General features: G+C 46.6%; 1 protein-coding gene across 5 annotated transcripts in view; it reads right to left on the bottom strand.

The window, feature by feature from the left end:
* LOC144153581 (uncharacterized) overlaps positions 1–26,523 on the bottom strand; it is a 68,385-nt gene that overhangs the window by 39,164 nt on the left and 2,698 nt on the right. For 3 of the 5 annotated variants that reach the window (XM_077685217.1, XM_077685216.1, XM_077685220.1), the window contains exons 2-5: positions 16,361–16,598; positions 12,523–12,585; positions 8,632–8,692; positions 269–389 (exon numbers count right to left, since the gene is read on the bottom strand). In XM_077685217.1, coding sequence (XP_077541343.1) covers positions 269–389; positions 8,632–8,692; positions 12,523–12,585; positions 16,361–16,570 — 455 coding nt within the window. In that variant the 5' untranslated portion in view covers positions 16,571–16,598. Of the gene's footprint in view, positions 1–268; positions 390–8,631; positions 8,693–12,522; positions 12,586–16,360; positions 16,674–26,523 lie in introns of all 5 variants that reach the window. The other 2 variants (XM_077685218.1, XM_077685219.1) reach the window with 1 other exon arrangement.

Raw genomic sequence — 26,523 nt, 5'->3', positions numbered from 1 at the left:
AAGGGCAGGGGAGGGAGCTCACATCAACAGCCTGGGACTCACCGCACACTATACGAGAAGCAATCTGGCGCTCCTTTCCCACACACTATATCCCTATGGAGGATTACCCGCACTGAGTCTAACCGAAGAGCCCCAATGTCAGGCACACGCTGCCTATGAAGGTTGCCAATTAAAGCTTCCCCACGAAACAAGCTTCCACGGCCAATGGCTGAAACCTCGCCCACAGTGACAGCTGCGGCAGTGAACAGGCGCGAAGGCAAGAACTCACCGGTAGTAATCTCCTTTGGGGATGACCATGGCAGACCAATTGCGGCACGGCTCCTCAAGTGACCGCTTCGCAAGTGACCGCTTCGCCCGAGTGGGTTCCTTCACCAGGTTGGGGCCCGTGTCTGTGAACACAACCAACAAGACCCTTCCACACCCTTCCACACCTTCTTTTTCTGCCAAAAATGCAGTGAAGGCTGCCCTCGTTACTAAAGAAACACCACAGTCCCAGTGAGTTCGCGCTTTAACCTAAAACGTCACATCTTTCAAAGTTGTCCCGACTCTTTTGTGGTGCCAAACGATTGCCTCGTTTGTCTAGAAATGAACAACAAATGCCGTCAGCTTTTTTCTCATTTCCCTCCAATTTTTCTTTAAATTTCTTTTCAAGAGCGACAGAGTGCTGCCGCGTCGGGGAACGAGTAGGGAATGATGGTGTGATTCTCCACCATGGCAGTCGACGGCCAGGGAGGTTGCAGGCCCGATTGCACTTAGTAACCTCAGACCTTTGCGATTGCTTGTGATATAAAAATAGGCACTGGCAGTAGCACAGGGTAACAGGTCTCACATTCCTCTACTCAAATCTTGCAGTTGTACCATAACGTGCCAGAAGAACAGCCACCCAAAGTACAGAAATATCAAGTGAAAAATATTGGATGGGCGAACTTTCGGGCCAATCGGAAAGCACAAGCACGTGACCGCATGAACACATGTAAAGATGATTCGCGTTTATTTTGCGCACTCATCGGCACTAAAGCCGTCGATCTTTTTGGCGTCTTTCACTAAATTGAATATTTCATCTGTATAGGGGAGCGGGCAGTGTTTCGGGGAGGGCGTTTTCTCGGAACTTTACGGTACCTGTATGACAATGCAAAGCCCTTCACTGAAAGTACTCACAATTATTTACTTATTTGTTTATTTTATTTATTAAAATACTCTCAAAGCCCGAAGGCGTTACAGAGAGGAGTGGTTAACATTTCATACAATATTAGTTACAGCCGTTTTGAATGATGTAGGATCCGGAATGCTGGCGATGGAGGCGGGGAGGTGGTTCCAGCCGTCGCAGGTCTTGGGTATGAACGAGTGAAAGTAGGGGTTTGCGCGACAGGTAGGAACCCCTACCTTGAACCTGTGATCGTTATGTGCGGTGTTGTAGGATGGAGCAGAAATGAGAGCCTGTTTTAGAATGGGGTTAGTAAAGTAAATCTTATGAAAAAGGCACAAGCGCGCAATTTTCCTTCTAGCAGCAATTTCACTGAGTTTAAGAGAAGATTTAATTGACGCGATGCTAGCGGTTCGTGAGTAGTTTGTGACAATGAATCGAGCAGCCCGGTTCTGAATGGCTTCCAAGGATGAAGACAACACCACCATACGAGGGTCCGAAACCAATTATGCATACTGTAATTTTAATCTAACAAGGGTTTTATATAATAAGAGCTTTAAAGACACTGGAGCAAAAGCAAAGTTACGGCGTAAGAAGCCAAAAATGCGATTAGCATTATTAGTACTAACATAATTAATATGTTCATGCCATTGCAGATTAGTGCTAATGTGGACGCTAGGGTACTTATAAGAAGAGACAGAAGATAAATGTACATTGTTAAGTTCGTACGGAAATAGGTACTGCTTGACGCCAGAAGAAACTCTCATTATTTTACATTTCTTAACGTTAAGTTGCATCAGCCAATTATTGCACCAAGAAGATACGGTATTAATGTCGCATTGGAGAGAGACGGAATCTTCCGGGTTAGTTATTTCACGATAAATCACGCAATCATCAGCAAAAAGTTTAATTGTAGAAAAAATGCTGTTAGGAAGGTCATTAATATAAATTAGGAAGAGTAAGGGACCTAACACAGAACCCTGCGGTACTCCAGATGTTACGTGTTGCAACGGTGAGTTACAATTGTTAGCACTTACATATTGTATTCGGTTAGACAAAAAACACCCTATTTACTTGAGTAAACTGTAAACTGCTTCCTATGTTAAGAACACTAAGTTTTAACAAAAGAAGTTGATGGGAAACTGAATCGAACGCTTTTTGAAAATCTAGAAAAATGCAATTGACAATGGCACCCCAGCCTGTTATGGAAAACAAATCATTAGTGAAAACTAAATGTTCAAAAATGAAAACTAAATTATGTTCAAAAACAGTTGGTCGCAGCTTTTGCAAAAACCATGGACTCAGCGGAAGTACCTGCAACTCTTTTCTGTAAAAAAATTAAAACGAAAACACTGAGACGAGCCCCCACCAATCCTGCCTTGCGAACCATAATTTTGGATGTCACAAATTGTAGCCAGAGAAAGTGTTAGGGGTGATGAGACTTGTTTCTAGGCTTTTGTAATTTTTCGCATTAATAAGCAAAACGTCTGCCGTTGCAGGTGGCATATCGTGCAAGCCGATACCATTCACCGGTAGGAGCCCACTTTCCTCTGCACTGTTGCGGTGGCCCCCTGAAGCAGTGGGAAAAAGCGTGCACGAAGTGCACCACATGGGATCTGCTTTTGCAAAGCAGCCCAGCAGCTTTTATAGCCTTTGTGAAGTGCGCACACTGCACTGCCGGCAGATGCCCTAGTAAAGGATGTGCCATGTTAAGCTCACTTAAAGGGGCCATAAAGGTAAGACAGGCTCGTAACAATGACGCAATTTTATTGCCAACTTTGAGTCAATAGCAGAGATATTAAAGAGAACATATGAAGCAGAGCCAGCTCTCCAGCCACTTTCTGGCCATTCCTCTAGAATGTCGCAGAATCTTGTTTGTGTTTAATTCTAAGTGGCCGCTGACCCAATCCACTGCCATGATACGTGACTGGACTATTGCAGTGGGGCCATCGTGTCACTGGGCCATCGTGTTGTGTTTGAAGGCTAACGGGCACTAAACCCACTGATAACCATGCTTTTAGTGCTGCCCCATACCATCACTCCTGCCTGTAATATGTCAATGTAGCGCAAACTTTGAAAGTTGTTCAATATTTCTTTCGTTTCATCGGCTAATTAAACACCTTTCGTGGCTGGCACTGTGCATTACCAAAGGCCAGGGCGGTTCTTCCAAATTAAGCACAGTTGTACGCATTTTGTCTTCATGGTCCCTTCAGAGCTCCTCGTGACGCGCAGGTTTCGCCCCCTGCGACCCTTGTGGTGGAGCAGGGTCGGACAACGGAACAGCCCATCCGTCGGTGGACCACAGGCGGCCACGTACACAAAAAATGACTAAATGACTTTAAAGGCCAACTGCACTCAAATTTTCGACAACGTAAAACTAATGTAACTTAATGGTACACATAAAACAGTGCGAAATGCAAAACACTACGTTACAAACATGAAAGAGAGCGACACAAACGGCTCGCAACATTGGCGTTTTCGCAACCGAAACTGAATAGAAAAGGCGGCCGTTACCGGCGGCCGGACGTCACGTACGTGATGAAACGGAAGCGGCCGCGCTAGAACCGGCGGCCACTCAGAGCTGCCTTCAAATGCGCGTGGTAGCGTCGCGTTTCGCAATGGTATTTTCACAGAAGAACTCCCACTAGCGTTTGCCCAGGATAATGGAGTTAGGCGCCATTCCGACATCACGTTGCTATCAATCGAAATGAAGTAGGCCGTACGACAGTTCTTTTTACATCGGAATAACTGCCGTTGTGGCAATCCTTGGCATTGCGGGTGAAAAGGCGGGCCCTGTTTTACAAAGCTAGTTGCTCGTAAAAAATCGAAAAGCAGCTTTGGTTAGCTGGCGCCTCGGCTGTCACATCGCTTTCTTTGAAGGGAATAAACCAGAGGCGGGCGGAGATCAATCACCATTTTTACTATACATTACGTGAAAACAGCTTTGTGAATATCGGCCCAGTATTTTTCCTCTGTGCGCACACAGAGAATCGAATTATAAAAGGGATCTAAAACTGTAGGACAGCTTCCACAGCTAAATGTTCCACTAAAACACGAAAAAAATTACCTATCTACCGCTGTTTTCTACTTTCACCAGAGACATGTGCTGTTGAAAACATGTCACTTTCAAGTAAACTAAATCCAGCACTCTACAAAACTAAATACTTCATTTGGGAATTATAAAAAAACAGCGCTCCACAAAAGTAAATACTTCATTTGGGAATAAGTGTATTGTTTACGAGAAGAGCAGTTTTGTTAGCTTTCGCACTTCGCGAAGACGACGGCCGATATTTGTGCGGGTGTAATTGTTACGACGAGCAAGGCTTATTTTGGTTCACTAGAGAGCGAGTCAAAATTCGCACAAATGTTTATACCCGCGTGTGCAACAACTGTAGTTAGGCCGCAAAACTTTGGACAGGTCCAAGGGATGGGAATGGCGTTGGACGCGGGAGTGCAAGTGGTCAAGAATTTATAAAAGATCTTTTTTTTCTGTGCTAGATGCAATAGGAATGACAAATGTAAGGCAAGTATGCGTGTCGCGCTATTTTTTTTTACTAGAACTATTGTTTCCAAGTAAAAAGAGTTAAGCTAGCTCCAGAACGTTTGCAAACGCACATACAGTTTGTAGGCTTATATAATCTTTTATTTCACTGAAAAAAAAAAAGGCGGATATTGCTACCGGTACGGTTATTTTGAAGAATGTGATGGCGACAGCGGTACAGCGCAGTGGTGTAGCAGAGAAACCTCGGGCAAACGCGTCCCTGTGCCCGGCGGAGCACCGTGCAAGTCGCCAGAAAAGCGCGAGCTCCACGGGACAGGTTTCCCTACCTCCGTCACAGGCCGCTCGGAACTTGTTTCGGCGACCCTCCGCCAGGTGCAAACGTCGTCTGCACGGAGCTACTGTGAATGACGGTACCTAGTGTGCTGGTTGCTTATGAGACTTACGATTTCGCCAAGGTGATTTTAAGACCTTAGACTGCTTATATGGATCAAATTTGGACCGAGAAAAATTTGAGTGCAGTTGGCCTTTAAGTGCTTAAAGCCTGAAGAAACCGGATTACATTATTTGGGCGGTCCGTGCTACACGCCAAAATGCACAGGCATAAATGTGTTAGGCATGATGGTGATAATAACCAAAAAGAGAAATGCACTCATATTTTAGAAGTCTTTAAAGCGGAAAAAAACCTTTTTAGAAGGGTTAAAAATGTTTTTGTGAAGGAAAACGAGTGTGTTTCAAAACAAGTGGTGTGAGCTGTGTCTAAAAGTGGCTTCAGCAGCTGCTGTCGCCTGCCAGTGGTAGCCAAATCCGAAATGTTCTAAGCAACAAGTAACATGACGTTCTGCCTTTTGCTGCTGTTTTAGTGAACTTTGTCTTCAGAACTTCGCCGCCAAGAGGGCACAAAAAATCGTCTCATCTCGAAGTTCAGCTACGCTTCCGCGCCAACACTCTGGTGCTGCGAGTATTGTTGGTTTCATTGCTCATTGCGTCTGAGTAGGTAGATTTAAAGTGTTCGAGAAGGCGAATGAGTTGGGCGCAACTCCTTAAACCAAAAATGACATTAGAGCTAATGGCATTATATTTTTGCATGTAGCAGCGAATTAATGGCATTAAAACTTAAGGCATAAAGTACTTAATGTCATTTTTCGTGTACGTGTGGCACGGGTATTACCATATTTACTCACATAATGAACCCACTCGTGTAATGAATCCTCCCCTCACTTTTCTTCTTGAGAATTTACTTTTTTGTCACTTTGAATAAAAAATGCAGCGGGGGTATGTTTTTATCTCAGCATGGTTTCTGATACCGTAGATGATCGCAGTAACTTGATATCACACCACAGTACGCGCAGAAATGCTAAAAACGCATTCCAACAAAAAGAAATCTCAACACTAGCCGGAGACGTGAGCTGGAATGCTGTAGCTCACAATTTAAAAATTTGCCGCGGTGGCTCACTGGCTAAGGCGTTGCGCTGCTGAGCATGAGGTCGCGGGTTCGATTCCCGGCCGCGGCAGCCGCTTTTCTGATGGAGGCGAAAAGCAAAAATGCCCGTGTGTTCAAGATTTCGGTGCACGATCAAGATCCGCAGGTGGTCAAAATCGCCTGCTCATCGCCTGCGTCGCGTCGGCACGTTAAACCTTACAATGACAATTTAAAAATTACGCGCTTGCAGTGCACCACCTGCTGAACACAAAACAAACCTTGCACCATAAAAACATTGCGGCGTGCGAAGAAAGTGCAAAGCACACTCCACACTCCTTCCCTGCTCTTTGCCGTTCCAGCTGGTTTTGGCGGTGTGCAAACAAAGCACTAAACGTACTCCACTCCCCTGCTCTCGCTGTTCCACGACTTCGCCATGACGCTCCGTGGTGTTGTTGTTCAGCTGTGTTCCGAACTTTTTTTGTGCTCCTGGTGCACGCCGTACGATTGTCCAATACATGAGCTGCACAGACGGTTTTAAACTGAAGGTGGTGAAACATGCGTTGATGCGCATGGAAACCGCGCAGCTGAACGGCACTTGACCCACTGCGTGTACGCTACGGGGGAAAACAAGGTTTTTGGTCGGTGAACAAGGATCGCTGTGTGTTTCGTGGGCCCAAAAAAGGGAAGTTTCCGGGTGTGAGAAAAGAAGTTTTGGAGTGCCTTGACGGCACGGAAGACGGTGCACTGTGGGCCGACGACGAATGTGAAGCCGCAAGCGACTGCTGTCAGGAGGACAGCTCCGTGGCGAGTAGGGGGCCACTAGCATGTTGGGAATAAAAAAGAAATTCCCAGGTGTTTTTGCGAAAATGGTAAGGCTCTCACAAGCTTATTTTAGCAACTTTATTGTGTGGAATTTCAACTTTTAAAAAATCTGTTGCAATTTTTTCCCGCACAATGAACACTCCCCCAAATTCATGCCGAATTTTGCGGAAAAAAAGTGGGTTCGTTACGCAAGTAAATTCGGTAAATTTCCCCGTTGTAACCTGCAATGCCAAACCAAGTGACAAGATTTGCACCTACCAAGCCCTGCATATGTATTCCGCTTCAGCATACCAAATCCCCCGTCATTTCAATATGAAATCAAGATAAATTTACTCAGAGGGAGAATATCCTCTTTACAACTCCGTGTTTGAGGCAAAGTCGTTGCTAGCACTTTCTGGAGCGGCCACGTCGACACCGGAGGCCCCTGATAATGCACACAGTCGCTGATGCAAGTGCAATGTTTACCCATTCATCACAAGAGGTCGCTCTCCTCGCTACCTTCCTCTCTCTGCCTGCTGCCAGCTGCATTCACCCCACTCCTGGCCATCCCTGCACTGCCTATCCCACTGCCTTCTTTTGTCGGGGCTCCCCAGCCTCTGGCCTTTCCCAAGCCACACACATTTGCTTTTGGCGCACATCGCCTACCTTGGAAACTCCACCCAGAAATAAAAAAAATGAAAGATGACGAAAAAAAGACGTGAAAAAAAATTGTCCTTCCGTGGGAATTCTTTCATTGGGAGAAAGCACGAACACTGCTCTGCATCAGGAGAAGGGCAGCAGAAGCCCTCGATGACATCTGCCACGGTTTCACGGCCTCCGGTCGGCACGAAGATCACTCGCACCGTGCTGAACTGTGACCTTTGCTTCGAATCAGCTCTCGCGAAGACCATTGTGATATTCAGAAACAGCAGCGAATCGAAGGAGAGAAAGCGCGGGGGAGTTGGCAGCATGCCACAGCTTTGCCCCTGCACCCTGATAGGTGATAGCCACCTCTGCAAGGTGCCACCGGCACGCAGCTCTGTCAGTGGTTTGTTTGGCTGTGCATGCAACTTCGATGTGCAGCAAAAGGCCACGCAAGACCCATTCAAGAAAAGTCCCGGAAACGTCCCAGAAAACTCAAGAAAAGTTCCAGAAAAGAAAGAAAAGTCCCAGGTTACGCAAGCAGCTTGCACAGGCTACTGGGCCGAAGTTTCGAGCTAAGCACTGGCCCCTTCCTCACCTTAGCTCAGGACTCATGCCCGCATGTTCCCATGATTTGGGCAGCCGTCCTGTTTCCCAGATCAGAACCAACAGGAAAAGGACTGCTTCAACTGCGTCTTTGTGCTAGCATTTCACCATCTCATTTGTTCGGATAGCCACGTGTGGGGCTATTCTGGAAGGTGCGAATAAATAGTCTTCAAGTGTGGATGCAACTGTCGCATGGCGTTTCCTCGTTGTGATGAGGCACCACAACCTCTTTGCGTTGAAGAAGTGCTGTTGCGTAGTGGGCAGAGCTGCTGGCTCGTTCAAAACGCTAACACAGGGCATGTCCCCTTCAACGATTGGGAATGTGTATCCTGTTCACCACGTACACTTGACCCTCACCCCACCCTGTGCACTTCTGCAGTGGAATTTACACATGGAAGCACATGTCCAACCTTCTACTTTTGTGGAACATGGGATGCATCGACCTCGAATCTTCACGCCCCAACCCATACCCCGTGAGCGCCTGCTCGCACAAGGGCTCTGCAAATGGGTTCCCACCTAGTGTAGCCTTGATTTCAGCTGGCCGCAGCGACGTCAGGTTCCCTGCTGGCGACACCACCTGCACACAGAGGGAGAACGTTTCAGGGCCACTCAGGTGCTTGGCCCATAGGAACTTGACCTGTCTGCCAGCCCTTCTCGGCACGAAATTTAAGGGCTTGGTGCAGTCAACTCGAACGCTGCAAGGCTTTGCAAGATGTCGAAGCAGCGTTCCACACCCCACTACGGTAGAAGATGTCCTAAAAATGCAGCCATGTGATTTCTGTCCCTGCAATCGAGCCTTTTAGAGTGTGAGGTAATTCCTGTATCCCACCCCATCCCCAAGTGCAAGATAGCCAACTGGACAGTTCCCTGGTTAACCTTTCTACCTTTCCTGTACTGTTCCTTCGTTGATTTCAGGCAACGTCCTCTGATGTTGTTTTTTTTTCTTTCACTCTTTTCAGGGTCAACACTCGCCGACAGGGTACGCAAAATTAAAGCTATTGCTTAGCCCAAATACTGAGAAACCTCAATTACAGTGGTCAGGGTAACTACCCATCTCTGGTAAAAGCTGCGAAGTAATTAGGCAGGGTATTAGCAACTTACCACATAAAACCTACCTTCTAAGTTCCAACTTCTAAGAAAGTAATCTTATACACACATGGACCACCTTTAGCATAGATACTGAAACGATTGAAGAGTTTGAGGAATGTCCTCTTTGGTCAGTGCCGATCCCAGCCTTGAGCAAAACCTGAGAAGGGTTGAAACTTGGGCCGCTTCGTACATCACTTTGGAAGAAGCACAGGTGCTTGTCTACTTATCTCTACTTATCTTCCCATCCCGTTTCATGTGTTGTCACTTTCTTCTGAGAAAAAAATTAGCAAGAAACCTGTACTCTCAACTAGTGAGCATTAAGCTATATCTGTCACTGAAAAGGATGGTTATTGGTATAGATAATCGATGTGTACTTAAATATTCATTCCTGCAATAAATAATTTATTCATTTATCAGGTACTTACGGCACAGACATTTGGGGACTAAGAACCTTGCAAGAAAGCTTATGTTCACGAGAGTAAATTGCTGGGATAGTTGGTTGATAATGTACTTAAAGTGGAACCAGTGAAAATGATGCAGAAAAGGAGGGGAAGGCCTAGACACAACCAGTGCGTGTGGGCCTTCTCCACCTGTCCTACATCCTCTTCCGGTGGTTCTACTGGTTCTATGACCTGATGAACCATAGAAAGAATACTGATAGGAGAACAATTAGAGACAAGGAACGAGCACCTTAGATAAGGCAGCAAACTTGATTCAAAGACAGCCTATCTTCAATTACGCAAAGGATAGGGGTTGGGCTGCTCATGCAATGCAGAAAACTGGCAACCACCAGGATAATGGGGTAGCTACCAAGGGCTGCGACAAGAAGAAGGGAAAGATCGTGAACTCAATGGAGGGACGAGATGGGGAAAGTCTGGTGTCAAGGAGTGGACAGCATAGGGCCGGAGAAGATGCAAGTCAGTGGGAGAGGCCTTCGTCCCACAGTGGACATGATAACATGCGCACCTGGCATCTTTCCAGACCATTTCGAGGGTATGTTTTGTTGTGTTAATGCTGCAACAAGCACAACATTGTCATGAGACACATAGCTGAACAATGTCCCATGCTGCCATGGCTTGAGACAGAAGACGATGAAGATGACGAAGAAGTGGCTGTGTCCCCGCGCATGCTGTCTTATGGCCGCCATGTGCATTCTGTAAATACGTCCATCCCATCTGCTCGTAACCAGACCACTTCCCAGCGACCATGGATCGCCTCATCACTTCTGCTGCCACCTAACAAAATTTCCCTGTCCAGAAAAGTGAGACGCTAATGTCCATTTCTCCTGTGCATAAACACATCCTTCGTGATCCCAGTGAAGCACTACAGCGTGCGCTAGAAGTAACCACTCAGGAATACCATCACTAGTTATCTCTGAAACACTTTGGACATGCATTTCACTTGAGCGTAAAATCTGCAAGCAACACCGACTCAATATTTGCAAGGGCCAGCCTGGACACAGACTCAGGAAGAAGCAAAAGTGCAGCAGAGATGTGCGCATCACGCAATGACAACTCGGCGATTGGCCCAAACACCGAAGCCACCGGCATGGCTCAGCTCTGCCTATCTGTGACTTTTGCCCTTACGGATAAGCGCATGCCTGCCATGCCGACCCGAAGGAGTCCGGACAGAAGCCGTCATTTGGCCTCAGAACCACTTCCTTTTCGTGATTTGGTGGCCAAAAAGGTGCGAACTGAAAGCACACCAAAGGTGGGCGGGAAATCATTCTGATATCCGCGTGTCATGGGCTGCAAATCTGATACTGCGAAACACAAAAACATTACTGCGAGTTCGAATATTTTACGAATGTTCTTGCTTAACTTTGCGTCTCTGCAGCCACAGCGCCTGGTCAAAAGGGCATATAAGAAACAAAAGCCTGACGAGGGCTGGTTGGTTGAACGTACTGAATAATTTGAGGCGCTAAACGACGGGGACCAGAAGAAACACGTAGACACAGACAAGGCGCCTTGTCTGTGTCTACGTGTTTCTCCCAGTCCCCGTTGCTTAGCGTCTCAAATTACTTGGCATATAAAAACGTGTGACGTACACCCTTTGTCAAAATTTTCTTGGCCAAACCCAAGCCAACGACAAAGAATTCCAAGAATAAGCTTTACGGTTAAATATGACAAAATTATTTTATGGCAGGAAGAAAGAAAGGTGTTTTCTCTAGCTTTCCAGCATAAAACATTTCAGCGTCGCTCAGGACGTAAGCTTGAACATTGAATTTTTTGCGGCCCGCACACTTTCAGCTTGGCCAAGAAATTTTTGATAAAGACTGCACATCACACAGGGTAGTGTGCAGGGACACTGCTGAGAGCACTGCGGGAAAGCTTGAACTTGGCAGAAGCCCATTGTGATGCACAGTGAACATTGCGTGAATATATCCCTTCAAGTTTTTTTTTTTTTCAAGTAAACATAAGACGGCAGATGCAAGAGCTGGCAGCTGCTCCGCGTCTTTTTCCGCCTCTCTGGTTATTTCAGTCTTATCACGAGGTGTCAGAGCCCTTTGTTTGCAAGCATCGCGCGCAGCTAGGAAAGATAAAAAATCATATTCATGGGTGCCTTTCACCGATCACGAGCCGCCGAAGACAGCAAACGCAGGCAGGTGCCGTTGGGAGATTCCCCGAGTTGTGCCGAGGCACAAGGAAGTGCGGGAGGAGCTAAGGGGAAGCTGGCAATGAAGCAAACCGGCTGGATGGGGAATTGAAACAAATGACGGTACGGGGTGCTTTTGAAGAAAAAGGCGGGGGAAAAAACAAAAACAAAGAAGGGGATGATGAGGCGAGCTGCCTGAAAGAGACTGAGGCAGAAAAGAAGAGAGGGGAAATTGCTGCATTGCTGTAGAAAAACGAATGTGGAGCAAAAGACCAATAAAATGAGAGGGACGCTGGTCTTACACCCGCCGTAGGCCTTGCCAAGTGCATGAGCCGTCGTATGAAGGGGCACTGATGCAACCTGTAGCAGCACTTCTGCCTTGACTTTAACCCCATTAACACACACACACACACACACACACACACACACACGCACGCACGCACGCACGCATGCACGCACACACACACACACCTGCGACGCTAAACAGGCGAGAACAAAGAAGCAATCAAGAAACGACAGGTAAGGCGCCTCTATGTGTCGTTTCTTGCCTTTGTTCATCCTCGTCTGTGTAGCCTCGCAGGTTTCGTCTTTGAGTCACTCACCGACGAGCTCAGCAACAATTGTTGTTAAACTGCCTTTCGTCACTGGTCTCAGAAAACAGGGGACACAATTGCTGGCGCGCAAGCTACCCGTGCGTGTAAGCCCCAGGCCAGCCCAGCTCACCACTGCGCAGTAGAGGCCAGGTTCCAGTCCGGCAGCTGGGAAGAGGATCTTCTGCTGACCAGCCTGCGACATGGAGAGAAGGAGAGCCAAAGCGGTGTTGTGTACATCCACACGGTGAAGGGGAGCTCGTGCATATTTCTTCGCAAGCTCCGTTTCTCGAGTGGTTTCACTTTCTACAGAATGCATGTGTTGCAAATCACGTTAGCATGTGCTTTCTTCGTACCTGTTACCATGTAGCAGCTAAGGACATAAATCAGTATGTTGGTAAAGAACAGATGTAATGCTCGTTAAAAATGCTTTCACAGTGTAGACCGCTTATAACGTATGTGCACTATTAGCGGTGCCCCACTATAAACAAAACATGCGCGAATCGAAATATATCACAAGCTACCTTTCAATCATTGTTTATCGTCACTCAAAAGAACGCCACTTAAAAACCCAGGTACAGTCCTTATTTCGTCTTTCTTTTTCCCGCGTCAGACACTACGGCTGTACGGTCTAACAAATTGTGAGTGTGGCTTTAACTTTGTGTTTATGTTTTGAGAGCTCTGCGTTTCTCAGCGACCAGAAGAACGGATGCCGCAGGGAGGGAAGCAGCCCAGCTTACGCCGGTGAGACATCGTGATAAGAATGCAAGCGGGATATTTTTTTTCATCCGCGTCTTGCGGTCGAGATACCAAAGGCGGCTGCTTCAGCGCAACGTACAGGTAGTGGGAACCTCCCGTACCGTGGCTCGGTTCTCTATCTCCAGGTGTTCAAAAAGGAAAAGGGTAGATAACTGCCTACCTGCATGAAATTGTAATCGCAACAGCTTACTCTGCCCAAGGAAGAAGTGGATTTTGTGGCTCACTACCTTCAGAGGTGTGCCAAAACGAAGGGCAGTTGTGCTTATCACGCATGTGCAAATGGAACACCGAACTGAAGGGTGCCTATTTTTTAAATTTTCTGTGTCTAAGTTAGAGGGCTGCGTCGGATGGCTGAATCTTTTCTCTTTCTTCTTTGGGACCCTAAAACAAAGCCTCAGCTGCACCGCTCTATCAGCGGTCCTGCCAAAAAGCTGCACCATGAACGGTATTGTGCTTCGGGCAATTTCATTGTAAGCAGTGCACTTATACATTGAGTTCTATGCGAGGCCTACCAGTGGCCAGAAAAACCTGCGTTATGTCTGGAACCGCACTGTAGGCGGTTACGTTATAGAAGGTCTACACTGTAGTTTTTTTTAGCGGCGTCTTAAAGCAAAATCCTTGAATTTGTTTTTTTTGCATTTGCAAGGAGAACATTTGTCATAACAAAAACAAATTCGATGTATTCAAGGCCACCACAGATAATGCGGAATTTGTAAAAACATCCAATTTACTGCCAAATCCACATTCGCCCCACATAGATAGGTTCTACTGAAATCTTGGAACTACTTATTAGTAGGGATGTGAAAATATTCAAAACTGTCCTATTTTATTTGGCTTCGAATGAAATAGCAATATGTACTTGAAAATTTCAAGTAAATTGCCGAAGTACTTCGAAGTTCAAAAACATCCACCAGTGTTCTTTGCTGCTGTGCTCTTTGATGTTGGCGAGGGGCTTCCCCGTACTTCTGTGGTGACGTGCAGCTAACGGCAAAAAAGAGGCGCTTTTCGGCAGTGTCTGTTTTCTCCTTGGCATCACTCTGTAGAAAGGAAAATCCAGCCTTGTATTGCCATAGTCCCTGCCAACTTACACCTGATTTTCTGATGAAATGCTGCACTAATTAATCCTTTTTCTCAGCGAAGCTGTCTATGACTCCTTTCTGAAAATTTTTGCATCCGTGGACCGAGTCGCGTAGACAAGGAATTCTGAATCTTGCGGCATGCAAAGCCAACTTTCTGCTGAATGCTCGGTAGCTCTCCAATCTAATGCAGGTACATTGAAGAAAAAAAGCATACCAAAATTGGCTGCTAGCAAAACTCAATTACTATTACGTCGAGTGTTTAGCCTACAGTAGATTCCCGTTAAGACGAACCCTGAGGGATCGTAAAGATAAGTTCGGTATTATCAGCAATCCATTCTAAGTGGAGGTTTTTGATTGTGGGCATTACAAGAGAGCAAAAATGTTGTTCGTCTTAACCATAGTGTTCGTCTTAACCGAGTTCGTCTTAACTGGAGTCCACTGTACTTGTGATAATTAGATCATAGAGAAGTTGGCTGTCCCGTCTGCTGTCAATACTCTGTCAATACTCTGTCTTAGGGCACATGGTGCCCTAAGACAGAGTATACTGTTACAGAACGTGACTGTACATCTTGATTAATCGGAATTACCCCAAAACAAATCATATGACAATTAGCCGCTAAAACGACTCTAAAGTTACACAAAATTTCATTTACATTTCGTAATTACGAAGTTCACAGAGAAGGTGTAGATATTGCGGAATTCCCGTCTGCCATCAATACATGGGCTTTTACAGTAAGGAAACCGACAGCCCCATAATTGTGCGCTAGAATAGAACCTTAGTGCTTGCAAGTTTCATTCAGCTAATTTACTATGAAGTACGCTCAGTGACAAATTACAAACAATCGTGTTTTGTTTCGCATACTCGTTGCACTGTGGCCATCTTCACTCGTCATCCTTCTACGCAGAGTGGAGGGGCACAGATTTTTTTTAAGCCTGTAATGTTTCTCTTCTTTTAACAGTGACGTGAGCTTGTCTTGCTTCATGCTGATAGACACTGAGATGAAGCTGTCTTGAGGGGCACTCACTCACAAAGGTGGTTTGCAGTGCACGTTTAAATGTGTTGTTAGGACTTGGAAAGAGATCCGCGAGCAAGGGCAATGCAGGGATGATATCGTCACGCGATGAAGGCATGCAGAGCAGAGCAGGGTTTATGAACAAAGCTAATCTTTCATGCGTTACGTTGCCTCATATAGAGTTCTTCCTTTTTTGATAGCTGACATAACGACACATGAAAATTTCATTTACGTGTCTTTTTTATAACAAAATATATTGGGCTAATCATGCAGTTTGTCCAAATATAGTTACACTACCCTAATCACACTGTACAATAAAGCGCTTGTGGTTGAAGTCACCACACGAGGCGGAAGCTGCCCTCATGCAATATATCGACAAACCTAAGAGCAGCAGGATAGCTTCTTTGCGCTTTTTTTATGCCACGTAAAAGGTTCGAAAAATCTTTTACGCAAGCCTGTCATTTTTCTTTAGGCAACAGTTACTGAACCATGTTTCATACAAAATTACTAATTTCAGTGTTCCAATTGAAAGTCGTTCAACATGTGCTTTTATTTACACCTATTTGAACAAAATCATTGTTCACTTAATTTTGTATTCACTTCAAAAGCAAAAATTGCTATTTGTGCACCCCTAGCTTTTTGGCATTTTTACCGGTCACACATAAAAAAAAAAACACCTCAATATCTCAAAGTGCATGCATGTTGAGATATTGAAACACTTCAATAGACAAAAACAATTGCTTATTGGTTTATTGACACCAATAGCTTCCGGGTATTGCTCAGTAGGTGCTTTGGTTTATAGAATAGGCCTATAAACCAATGCAATTAGGTGCGTAGGTTCATATTGGTGCCCTGCCATGCGGGCATTAACCCTGGGGGCCTGCAGGAAGAGCAGCCGTCGCTCACATTGGGCTGCATACTGTGCAGGTGGTTGTTTGGGTGCTTAATTTGGTTTCCAAATGGGCAAGCACTCTTATTCGACGTGTCAGCAATCCACAGTTTGATGGTGTAATACGTATGACAGGGCGTTAAAGGTGGCCGAGTTTGGGTGTGCTGCCGTGTCTCCTACTGCAGCTGCTCAAGAGGGCATTTCCGGCTCCAGGCGGTGTTCCCCGCTCACCTGGATGGCCTGGTGCTTCACCAGGGTGGAGGGGCCCGCACAGGGGAGGCCCCCCTCCTCCCCTTCAATGGCCCGCACCAGCAGCAGGTCCCAGCCGGGTTGCGCGTCCCCGACGTCCACCTCCAGGCCCCCGTCCGTGTAGTCGATGCTCGGGGAAAGCAACGGGACTCCGGCCACCAGGGCCAGGGTGAGCACCGCCACCCGCAGCATGCCTCCCTCGCACAGGGTGGGCCACACACTGCGTCACAGAACGGGGGACACTCACACTCACACAGAGCCACTCGGGCATAGTGGCTCTGACAATGAGATCATGCTGCAAGGGACAGGCACGAGTGCCCCAAATGAAATGGGACCCTGAACAGGTAGCAAAAACAACCGTACACAGCACAAGACAAAGTCAAAGCAGAGGAGGCGATTCTGCCTGCAATAGGTGACGGGTAAAAAGCGCAAAGGCTCATGGGTACGTCGTCTGCTACCGCCACTTCCGGTTCGAGATCTCTCCTGCCCTCCCGTACGTCTGCGTGCGCCGGCGGCTGTCAGGCGCGTGCGTGCGTGGTTTATCTGTCACAGGGTGCTTACCTGTCAGATAAACTCCTAGTAGGGTCAATCCTTGTTATTTATGAAATTCCTGATGCATGAGCGTTTTTTTCCCCGGTGGAAACAGATAAACAACAAGCACACACGCGCATGAAAGCCGACGGCGTACGGGAGGCCAGGAGAGCTCCCGAACCGGAAGTGGCGGTTCTCCGCGGGAGAAAACAAGGCACCCATGAGCCTTTGTGCTTTTTACCCCTCACCTATTGTGTTCGAGAACAGCATGTGTGGAGAGGCTGGGATATGCAGCGCACCTCAAACACCACGTCAGTTTGCCATGTTTAGGTCTGGGGACTAGATCAGTGTGCATGGTGGCTGATGCGAAAGTCCTGGCGGCCCACGGGGGCGAGCTCCTCAAGCCTATAGAAACAAAGACCCCGAGGCTCTTCCCACAGCCCCGCAGAGTCTAGCGGCAGTACAAACTCCCTTTAGGAACAGCTGCGAGACGGCAAGAGAAGGGAAAGGCGCGATGCCCCTCCAAGCTGGGAGCTTGTGGTTTATACGGCGCTTTTTAGCCGTATAAACCCACCCCAAGCTCCCACGTAGGGAGGTGTGAGTACTGTCCCCTCAAAGTCAACTTGCTTCCACTGTTATTTGATGCATTAGATTTAAGTTGCGCTCACCCATGGAGCTCTATTCTCAAAGGCCACGAACCCTGCCAGTAGGGACGCCCCTGAATGCCCCCCAGGCAGCTTGTGCCAAATGCTGCCACTTTGCGAAGCTTTCACGAGCTCAAAATTATTATTTACACAATGACAGTATCACATTACTCCACAATTATCTCAGATACCACAGCAGTGCAACACAATATGGCCTGCAAATGAACCAGATCTGTGAAACAAGTAAACGTGTGTGGGTGTTTAATGTACAAGGGCGTATGTGGCCCAGGAGCGCCAGAACCATGTTGTGTGGTCATTCCGTGTGTTCTTTGTGGCTAAACTCGGCATGGAATGAGTGTTGCGGTAATGAAAATGCTGCTTCTGTAGCTGAACAGGGCCCTTAATTCAAAACATTACACTGATCATAACGATGAATGAACGTGCCAATGTCACAATGCGAAGAGCACCAGAAGCCTTAATACACGCCCCTTGCTCAAACAGGCGCTGGGAGGGTCTGGCTCCCACAAGGGGGCCCTCAGTATGGCCTCGCTTCTAAGGGGGTCGGAGGTTTTGCTCAATGCAAGACAAGTGTTAGAAATTCTGTCATAAAGGTACGACAAAACACGCTCAGTTCAAAACATTGGTTCATCACATAAACACAATGAGTGGTTTAACGGAATCTGATGCTTGTAAAGTACAGAAAAGTGCCGTCATCTTGCATGTTCTAAGCATTACACTGCACTAAAGTGTTGTTCAGTCATTCCCAGCAGCTATCACACGTTGGTGTATGTGCGCCATTTAGAAAGCAAGAGTGTGTGGCCTATTTTAAGTCTGAAAATGGATACCTCAACGGATATGTTGTTTTTAAACAGAAGAGCTGTTTTGCTTACAGCTCCACCCTATAGTGTTACCACAAAAAAATATTGTGGTGTTGCCTTGTGAAGAGTCTCCGGTGACGTCCAGGCTTGCGCGTGGGCTTGCACAACGTGACGAGCTCGCAGTAACAGTACCAAGAAAAAATACCGAGTGCACGTGAGCGTGCACCTTGTCAGGAGCGCCCGGTGCTGGCCAGCTCGAACTTCGAGTACACTCTGCCCAGCGTACCTGGCATGCTCACGCGCCAGTTCACGTGCGTTTGCGCCTGAACTGGGGAGCACAGAGGGCGAGCACTGGAATCCGGTCGCCGCGGGTTCTAGTGCGTGCTAACGCAGTCCACTTTGGGAGAGGTGTGCAAGGCTGCGGACAAAACGATACGGGTCTGCCAATCACGGAGAACTTTCAGCGGCAAGTTGGGAAATCCACGTGAGGTGCAAAAGCCGAGTCTCCCACGAAGGGAGAGGGGCGGCCAGCTCTGCTGTTTCTCCAGCCTTGCACAACTAGCGCAACCTGCGGAAATATTTCGTGGCGTATCGTTTGCGGTTTTACCGTGTGCAGTTTGTTCCTTGTTTGTGTGTCTCGTGTTAGCTTCCAGTATTTACAGAGTCCCCTTCATGTCAGCGATTTCATGTCGACATAGGTACCCATGGTATGCCTGCACTAGTTGTGCTACTACAGAGGGCTGCCTTAGCCACATTATGGTCAGCGATTTCACTGCCCAAAATGTCACGAAGTCCATGAGCCCATAGCATAAAACAATCATTTTTAATTGTGCATTATAAACAGAAATTACAGCTATAATAAGGTGTAGATAACGTTTTTAGGACAACGTAACCATATTAAGAGAGCGCGTAACGATGATGAATTCTTGTATTTTGTCTTGTGCAATGGATTCACTGCAACTACAATACCATACACTTCGGCCATAAAAATACTGCTATTTTCGCTCAATGTCCCAGTGCTGGCAAAAGGAGAGCCATGCATGGAGCATTTTTAAATAAAAAACGCTGTAATATTAGTTCTCTCGGAGCTTCTCGCTTGTCCATTACTTTAACCCTTTCGGCCCTGGCGTCGTCATTTGACGACACAACTCATAATATCCTCTAGCGCCTTAACAACAAAACCAAAACTGAGCTTAGGGTTGTTCAAGGATGCCTCTTGCGATAGACACCACCATTGTTGAGATTTGGCGAGGCTGGACGATATGAAAAAGACGAAGCTTCAGTGGACACAGGATATGACGACCGTGCGGGTAAGGAAATGGAAATTCCGGTTCGTCAAAATGTGTATAAATCTGTAAATACTTGGATTACCAGCTTGATATTTTTTTCTGTAAGATCAGGATATCATAGGCTTTCCAACAAACAGAAAAAAAAACTTTTTTTACAAAAAAGAAAATTTTTAATTGCCTAATGACATAATTAACGTGCCTGTAAATTAATAAATACTTGCACTATTAGCGTAATTTTTTATTTCTGTGCTTCTGATGTCCAAAGCTGTACGAAAAAATTCATAAAAACAATTTGCGCTTGAAATAAAAAATCCAGGGCTGAAAGGGTTAAAAGACACGGCCTCGCACTCCCCAGCACCGTTTCATCTCAAATAACTGATGTTGTTGCTTGTCATGTGTCATCTTAGATGCCAACAATCACACATGCATTGTCCACAGTAACTGCTTTCTTGGATATAGCTACAAATCGTTAATCACTCTCCCCTCCAGATTAGTTGCTGGCCATGCAGGCATTTTAACTGACCACATATTTTTAAACTACATATCACCCCTCACCAGTGCGGTATTCTAGATGCTAGCATCATCAGGGGTGAGACAGCTGAATCATATTTGGGAGCAGTTTCTGGAGCAGCGAAATCTCGATTTTGGAGCAGAAGAACCTTGATTCGGAGCAGAACGACATTTATTATGTCAACTTAGGAGCCTATAGACTCGCATTTTTGGCAACTCGGGGGGGAAAGTGCAATTTTTAACCGGTTTTGAACGTACATAACATTGAAGCAGCCTTTCAATAAAGTTTTTTTTCAACCAGACTATCCCAAGGTATGAACTGCACTACCTTTTTAGAAATTATTTTTAAATTCTCAGGCTCTATGCATAAATAGCGCATAAAGCCGCTGAAAATATCGAATAGAAAACCTAAGCAATGGTAAGGCATTTAATGCTGAAATTATCATTTTTGTAATCCCAGACTTGGCTTTACACACAACCATGACAAAAGTTGCGCGAAGCGAGGTGACAGTCGACACAACCCACCAGCCCTCCCATTTCAATTCCCAAGGTGCACAATCGAATTTGAGCAACGTTGGTATGTTTAGCCACCTCCCTCTTGACATTAAATTTCACTTCAGATAGATGAACAATTATCACTAGCGTGCAATAATAGCTTTCCCGCGGACACTGCTCCAACATTTTGCGGCGATGTAGCCTGCAACGCCACTTCTGCAGTGTCGATCGTCCCATTCCCGCCGCTCGCAAGCTCGCTGTCAAAGGCAGCAATAACTCCGCGTTTTATAACACCGCAATGGTTCCGAAATTTCACTTCAAGCACGCACCGCGCCTCACACTCAAGGCCGAAACACGGCGAATTCGCGAGCACCGCGTTGTTTTTGATGAACTCCCGTCTTTCGAGTCGCGCAACTTCCCGAAACAGATCAAACGACTGAATGTAAACCCAGCCACCCCCAATAGCCAGAACCATGGTAGAAATAGGCAAAGAGCGCTCTGCCTGATGAACCACGAGCAACTGCTTCGCCCGGCGGCGCCATGTAATGTCGTTCCGGAGATAGTTCGTCGCCTCAGGGCCTCAGCACAACACATAAGCATTTTTTCTACGGGACTTTGCAATGTTTGTCGATGGGAAAACTTTAAAAACTCACAGGATATAGCATGTGCGACCCTACATTGTGACTTTCGAGAAAACTATTTTGGGGACAATTTTATGCGTTTTTTTTTATTAAATGATCAATCACTTAAACTTTCACAAACAGCATCAGCTTGGGGGTGCTGGAAGATTATGCCGTCAGTAAGCATTTTTCCCCACTGAAACTGACGGGAGCGTTAAAATCCTGGGCTCTCAAGACTGTTCTGGAGCAGTTTGGCGCAATTTTTTCAATTTTCAAGCTTTTGGAGCAGCCTGGCGCAGGAAAACAAATTTGTATCAAAACTGCACAATATGCGCAGCTGTCTCGCCCCTGCATCATTGTCTCTATATCTAATTTTCTTTAGCACTCCACCAGGGAAATAAAAACTTTCCGCCCATGCCCCACAATCAATCTGTCTTTGGGTAAACTGCTGCAGCATTCTCTGCTCGACATTGGAAAGGAGTTACGGTTCTGGGCCTCACCTTTGCGGATGCCGCACTCTGCTTAAAAAATCAGACGCTCTAGCATTCCTTGAAGTGAACTAGAGAATGGTAGGCCGTTTGGCCTTACGAGCGCATGGTAAAACAACTAACAAGCAGTGCAGGGAGATATGGGCTGGGCGTCGTTTGAAGTTCGAGAAGCTCGGAGTAAAATACGTTTTGAGAGCAGGCTGAGACCAATGATCAACATAGGTGGACAGCTACAGTTTTTCGGTACCTATACATGAAAAGCATGCACACGCAGTGGCTAAGGAAGACTAGAAGGCTAATGATGAAATACGGAAAGAACAGTGGAGATTCAAAGACAGCCAAGGCAACCAAAAAAGGAGCAAGGCAGATAGAAACGAATGAATGGAGAGAAAAACTGGAAGCTAAACGTCGTTAGAGATGTACAGGGCAGAGAAATTGGACATCACAAACAAAAATTTCTACGATAATTTCAAGCGCAGCGCTTTGCTTTTTGAGGCTTGAGCAGGTTGCTTGCGAACTAAGAGCTTTCTGGGGAAGTATACATAAAATGATGGGGTATGTGTGGTCTGCGGTAAAGAAACAGAAACTATGCAGCACATAGTGTTGGAATGCAAGTGTATCGATCCAAGTCCACATAGGGAAATATTCGGCTTCCAGAAGAAGCCCCAGGATTTAAGGGTAACGCAGAGAGAGTTAACTTTAAGGCTGTCGAGGCGACGGAAAGAAGATTAGAATGCTGGTGGACGAAAAGCAGGCAGGGGAATATTGCCTAGGTCAGCTACTACCTGTAACAGAAAAAAAAGTATTTTGTGCCTGCCCTAAGAACAGCGCTAATATTAAACGAAGAGTATAAAACTTGGATACATTAGTTTTTTTTTTTTTTTTTTGTAAAATGACATGTCATTACCCCGTTACAAAGGGGTACCAATAGCGATCAACATCATCATCATCAACGGTTCCTATAAGTACAGTGAACTAGAATAGGGGTAGCGTGCTCACTGCGGAGCGCCCGAAAGAGGCGCGCTGAGGCCGGCGGCGTCGACTTTTGATAGTTTCGTGGGGGTTTGGTGGTCGTGGCGAGTTCAGTCTGCTCTTATGAATCCGTTGCTGGTGCGCGTTTAGTTTTTTTGTGTTCATTGAACTGGAAAATCACCAATGTAGGGTGCGGCGCGTATTATTAAACTGTGAGTCTCCTTCACAAAGGGAACAAATAAGCCCGGTAGTAGGCAGAACCACTGCTGCACGCCGGGCTGCAATACCGGCCACATTAACAAGAAATGTGGCCCTAAGGTGGCCCTTTGCAGTGTGCCAAAAGAGGCTTCTCGAAGAGAACAGTGGGACAGGAACCTCCATCGCGCAAATAAACTGCTAGCCAACAACTGCACTGTGTGCGCGTAAGCCATCATTCACACAGCCGTTTTTTACCCCGTCACGTCACCGTCTTCCGTCATGGACGACAGTTTCTCGGGCGATTTCTCGCCGAAAATGGTGTGACGGTGACGGGAAACCGAGCTCTATGTTTCCATTCCATCAACGCAACAAGACCACACCCAGTGGTAAACCAGCCAATCAGAAAATACATTTCTACGGCTAAATTTAGCAAAAAGTGAGCACACGTAAAAATCTAAGCCATTTTCTTTACTGTTCAGATTAAGCACGCTCAATTCTAGGCAAAACTGATCATCAGGCAGCCGACCTTGTACTCTGACGGAGAGCTCCAGTACGAACGCTACTCCGACACGTCTCAATCACGATTTTTTGACGTGATGGTGCCGTGACGGAGAAGGTGACGGCTATGTGAATGAGGGCTTACACTTCGAGCGGCGCTTCATCATCCGCGATTACGTCCATGTCGTGCAGGCACAAGAAGCCTGTATTCCTCACGGAACACCACGCTTAGCACCAGATGCTGTGCCGACCATTTTACCTAAAAAGTACCGCGGGAGAGGCCGTTGAGAAAGGAAACGATCAGCGGGGGAAGAAGCGAGAGCGTCCCCCCTTGCAAGGCGTAAAGGGCGTTTCGAAAGTACCGAAGGTGGTAGCAGTGAAAACGAGATTGCGCTAAGTGAGCCTTTCCAAGAGTCGGATACTTTCACTTGCTGCGCTGCGTGACCCGAGGCCCAGTCTTCTACAACAGAATCCCTTAAGCCAAATGATTTTTTTGTGTTCTGGACGAAGAAAACGACACAACGTTTTAACATCTGGGTGGAACTCTAACATGGAACAAGTATACGAGAAGGTAGTGATGTTCATTCGCATCAGGCCGTCCAAGGAAGTTGATTGTGACTCTTATGCAATTAAGATTGTGAAGTTTTTATCGCCGTACGGCTTCACGTCGTTGTTAAAGGAGTTAACATGGACAAGTCTGGCCGACGGGAACGAGCCAAGCACCTTAAGATGAGCTCTAACTGAGCAAATAAGGCGGTTGCTTTGCATTTATGCTCAGCCTGGCTTCCACAAAATAAATGTTTGCCTCTGCTCCATTGGGCAGAAAGGGCTTGAGCTTTTGTAATCTGCTGAATTTTTCTTCGGTACGAGAAGATAGCGCACATATGCTTAACGGGTATGTGCTCTTACAAGTTATCCGCAACACCTGGCCGCTCGCAAAAACAACGAACGAAGGAAGAAAATTTTTTTCTAGAAGGAAATAAAACTTATTCTATTACGATGGAACGCGTGCCAAATAATTTTGCGTGCTGGGTTAGTTAGGCTAGTAGAACATGAGGTAAACAAGAAATAAGATTTTGTAACGCTTTCTACGACCAAATTATTCTGCAGCGCGCAACAGCCGGTGGTTATCTTCCCTTCTGGCGGGTAAGCATCTATAAAAAGCATTTTGCAATTGTTCGAAATCGAGAACACATACTAAAATCAATTTTTTATAACGGCAAGAGTGGAGGTTAGGTTTGCAATTACATACAAATTCATCAAGAAGCACGCAAGAGAGCGACATGCACTGCGCTTGCGGATCAAGCGCTGCACTCTTTACCCCGCATTCGCTTCTTCTACCGAATGCACATCCGCACTTTTTACGCACGATATTAAAGCACACAGCATTATAAGCCGATCCAGCCGTTTGCGGTAATACATGCGGGGTTCCCTGCGAGCCTATGCAACTACGTACACGTAAGCTCGTTTGTGGCGCCCCTACCGCTGTTACGACAGCGGCGCCACCGCAAGCGGCCGCCCTTGTCGACAGCGGCGGCTTCACTTCGGCCGGGCCTCTGAGCACTGTCCCTATTCTAGTTCACTATACTATAGGTACGGCGGCTAGAAGAGGAAGTGCGACGAGCAGGAGTGGAGGAGCGCACAAAACTGCAATGAAAGACACCTGGCATTCCAGATGGCACTGCCTCCCTCAGAAGTGCCATCGCTTGGTCGCTGACTGAAGCCAAACCGTGCAAGTATTACAGTAGCATGCTGTGGAGCTGCAGATTATTTGAACTGCTAAACTCGCCTGCGCAATACACTGACACGCAGTTATGAATCCCTTTTCCTATTATTACACTGCAATGCATGCAGTAATGTTGCCGATGAGGCATGAAACAGGACAGTAGACAAAATGTACGAGAAGTGTTCTACGTTGGCTTTCCCTCTTTGTTTCGCGAGCTCCTTGCTTTCTAAGATGTCTTAGAAATGCGAGTTTGCTAAACTGAACTCCCGGCTGCCTACGGGCAGCTGTCAGTTCATTTTCATGTTTACCGGGGGGAAAAGGGACTTCCTTTGTCTGAAAAGAGTGGTTTTTTTTTTTACTCTGATATCTAATGCCTCGTTATTATTGCTTCCCATTGTGTATACATGTACGCGCTGCCCCCTTCCCCCGAGCACATTTTGCCAACGCATGTGCGTGTGGAATTTTTCCTTTTTGGTTTGCAACACACGACTCATGGAAGTCACAGCCAGAGAAAAAGAAAGGAATGAGAACCGCGCGATGGTTTATGTTCAGGGGATCCTCGCGGCTGCTTTATGAGAAGCAAATCCCGAACATTTCACTTCCCTCGTTTAAGGAGATTTGCGCGAATGCATGATACAATGCAATAGTTACGGGAGTCCAGCTATTTTGCGTTTGGTTTATTTTCTTCAGTATCATTGTGCGTGCATGCATGCAGGTGCCCTTTCAATTCAAAATTGGCCGTTAGCAGTTTGCCACACTTAAACCCTAAACGTGCAATTGCGTGCCTTGGCATAAACACGCCACGCAACCATTTTGAGACGCATGAGACCCAGTGTCGGACATTTGTTTTGACTTTTCTTCACAATCATGACAACTTACTGGCATTTTCTCCGTTTTAAATGTTTCTGTCGGTCCCTCCGAGTTTCTGATGGAGGTGAAAAGCAAAAACGCCCGTGTGTTCGAGATTTCGGAACACGTTAAAGATCCCCAGGTGGTCAAAATTAATCCAGTGGAGCCCTCCACTACCGGTGCGCCTCATCGCCTGTGTAGCGTCGCCACGTTAAACCCCCCAATCAATTAATCAATCCCTCCCTCTGAGCTGGCTTGTCTTGGTTTCGACTGTTGTATACTGTCGTCTTGTGTGTCTGAATACTGGAATGCTATCTAGTCTTGTTGGGCAATACTTTTGGGGCTGTGTCACTGCGGATCCTCTCTCAACTGCGGCCGATCCCGCGTTGTTTCTACGACTTCACCATTGATTACGTGACAATCCGTCTTCTCGATGAATCTTTCATCAAAATGACGTTCACAAACCACACAGTCGCGCGTTAACTGTGTGTCAGCCCGCTTGATATT

The sequence above is a fragment of the Haemaphysalis longicornis genome, unplaced genomic scaffold (assembly GCF_048455015.1).
Source record: "Haemaphysalis longicornis isolate Haplotype H1 unplaced genomic scaffold, Haemaphysalis longicornis Haplotype H1 scaffold_9, whole genome shotgun sequence".
NCBI lineage: Eukaryota > Metazoa > Arthropoda > Arachnida > Ixodida > Ixodidae > Haemaphysalis > Haemaphysalis longicornis.
Note: the sequence above shows the minus strand (reverse complement) of the source record. Positions and strands in the feature narration are given on the sequence as shown.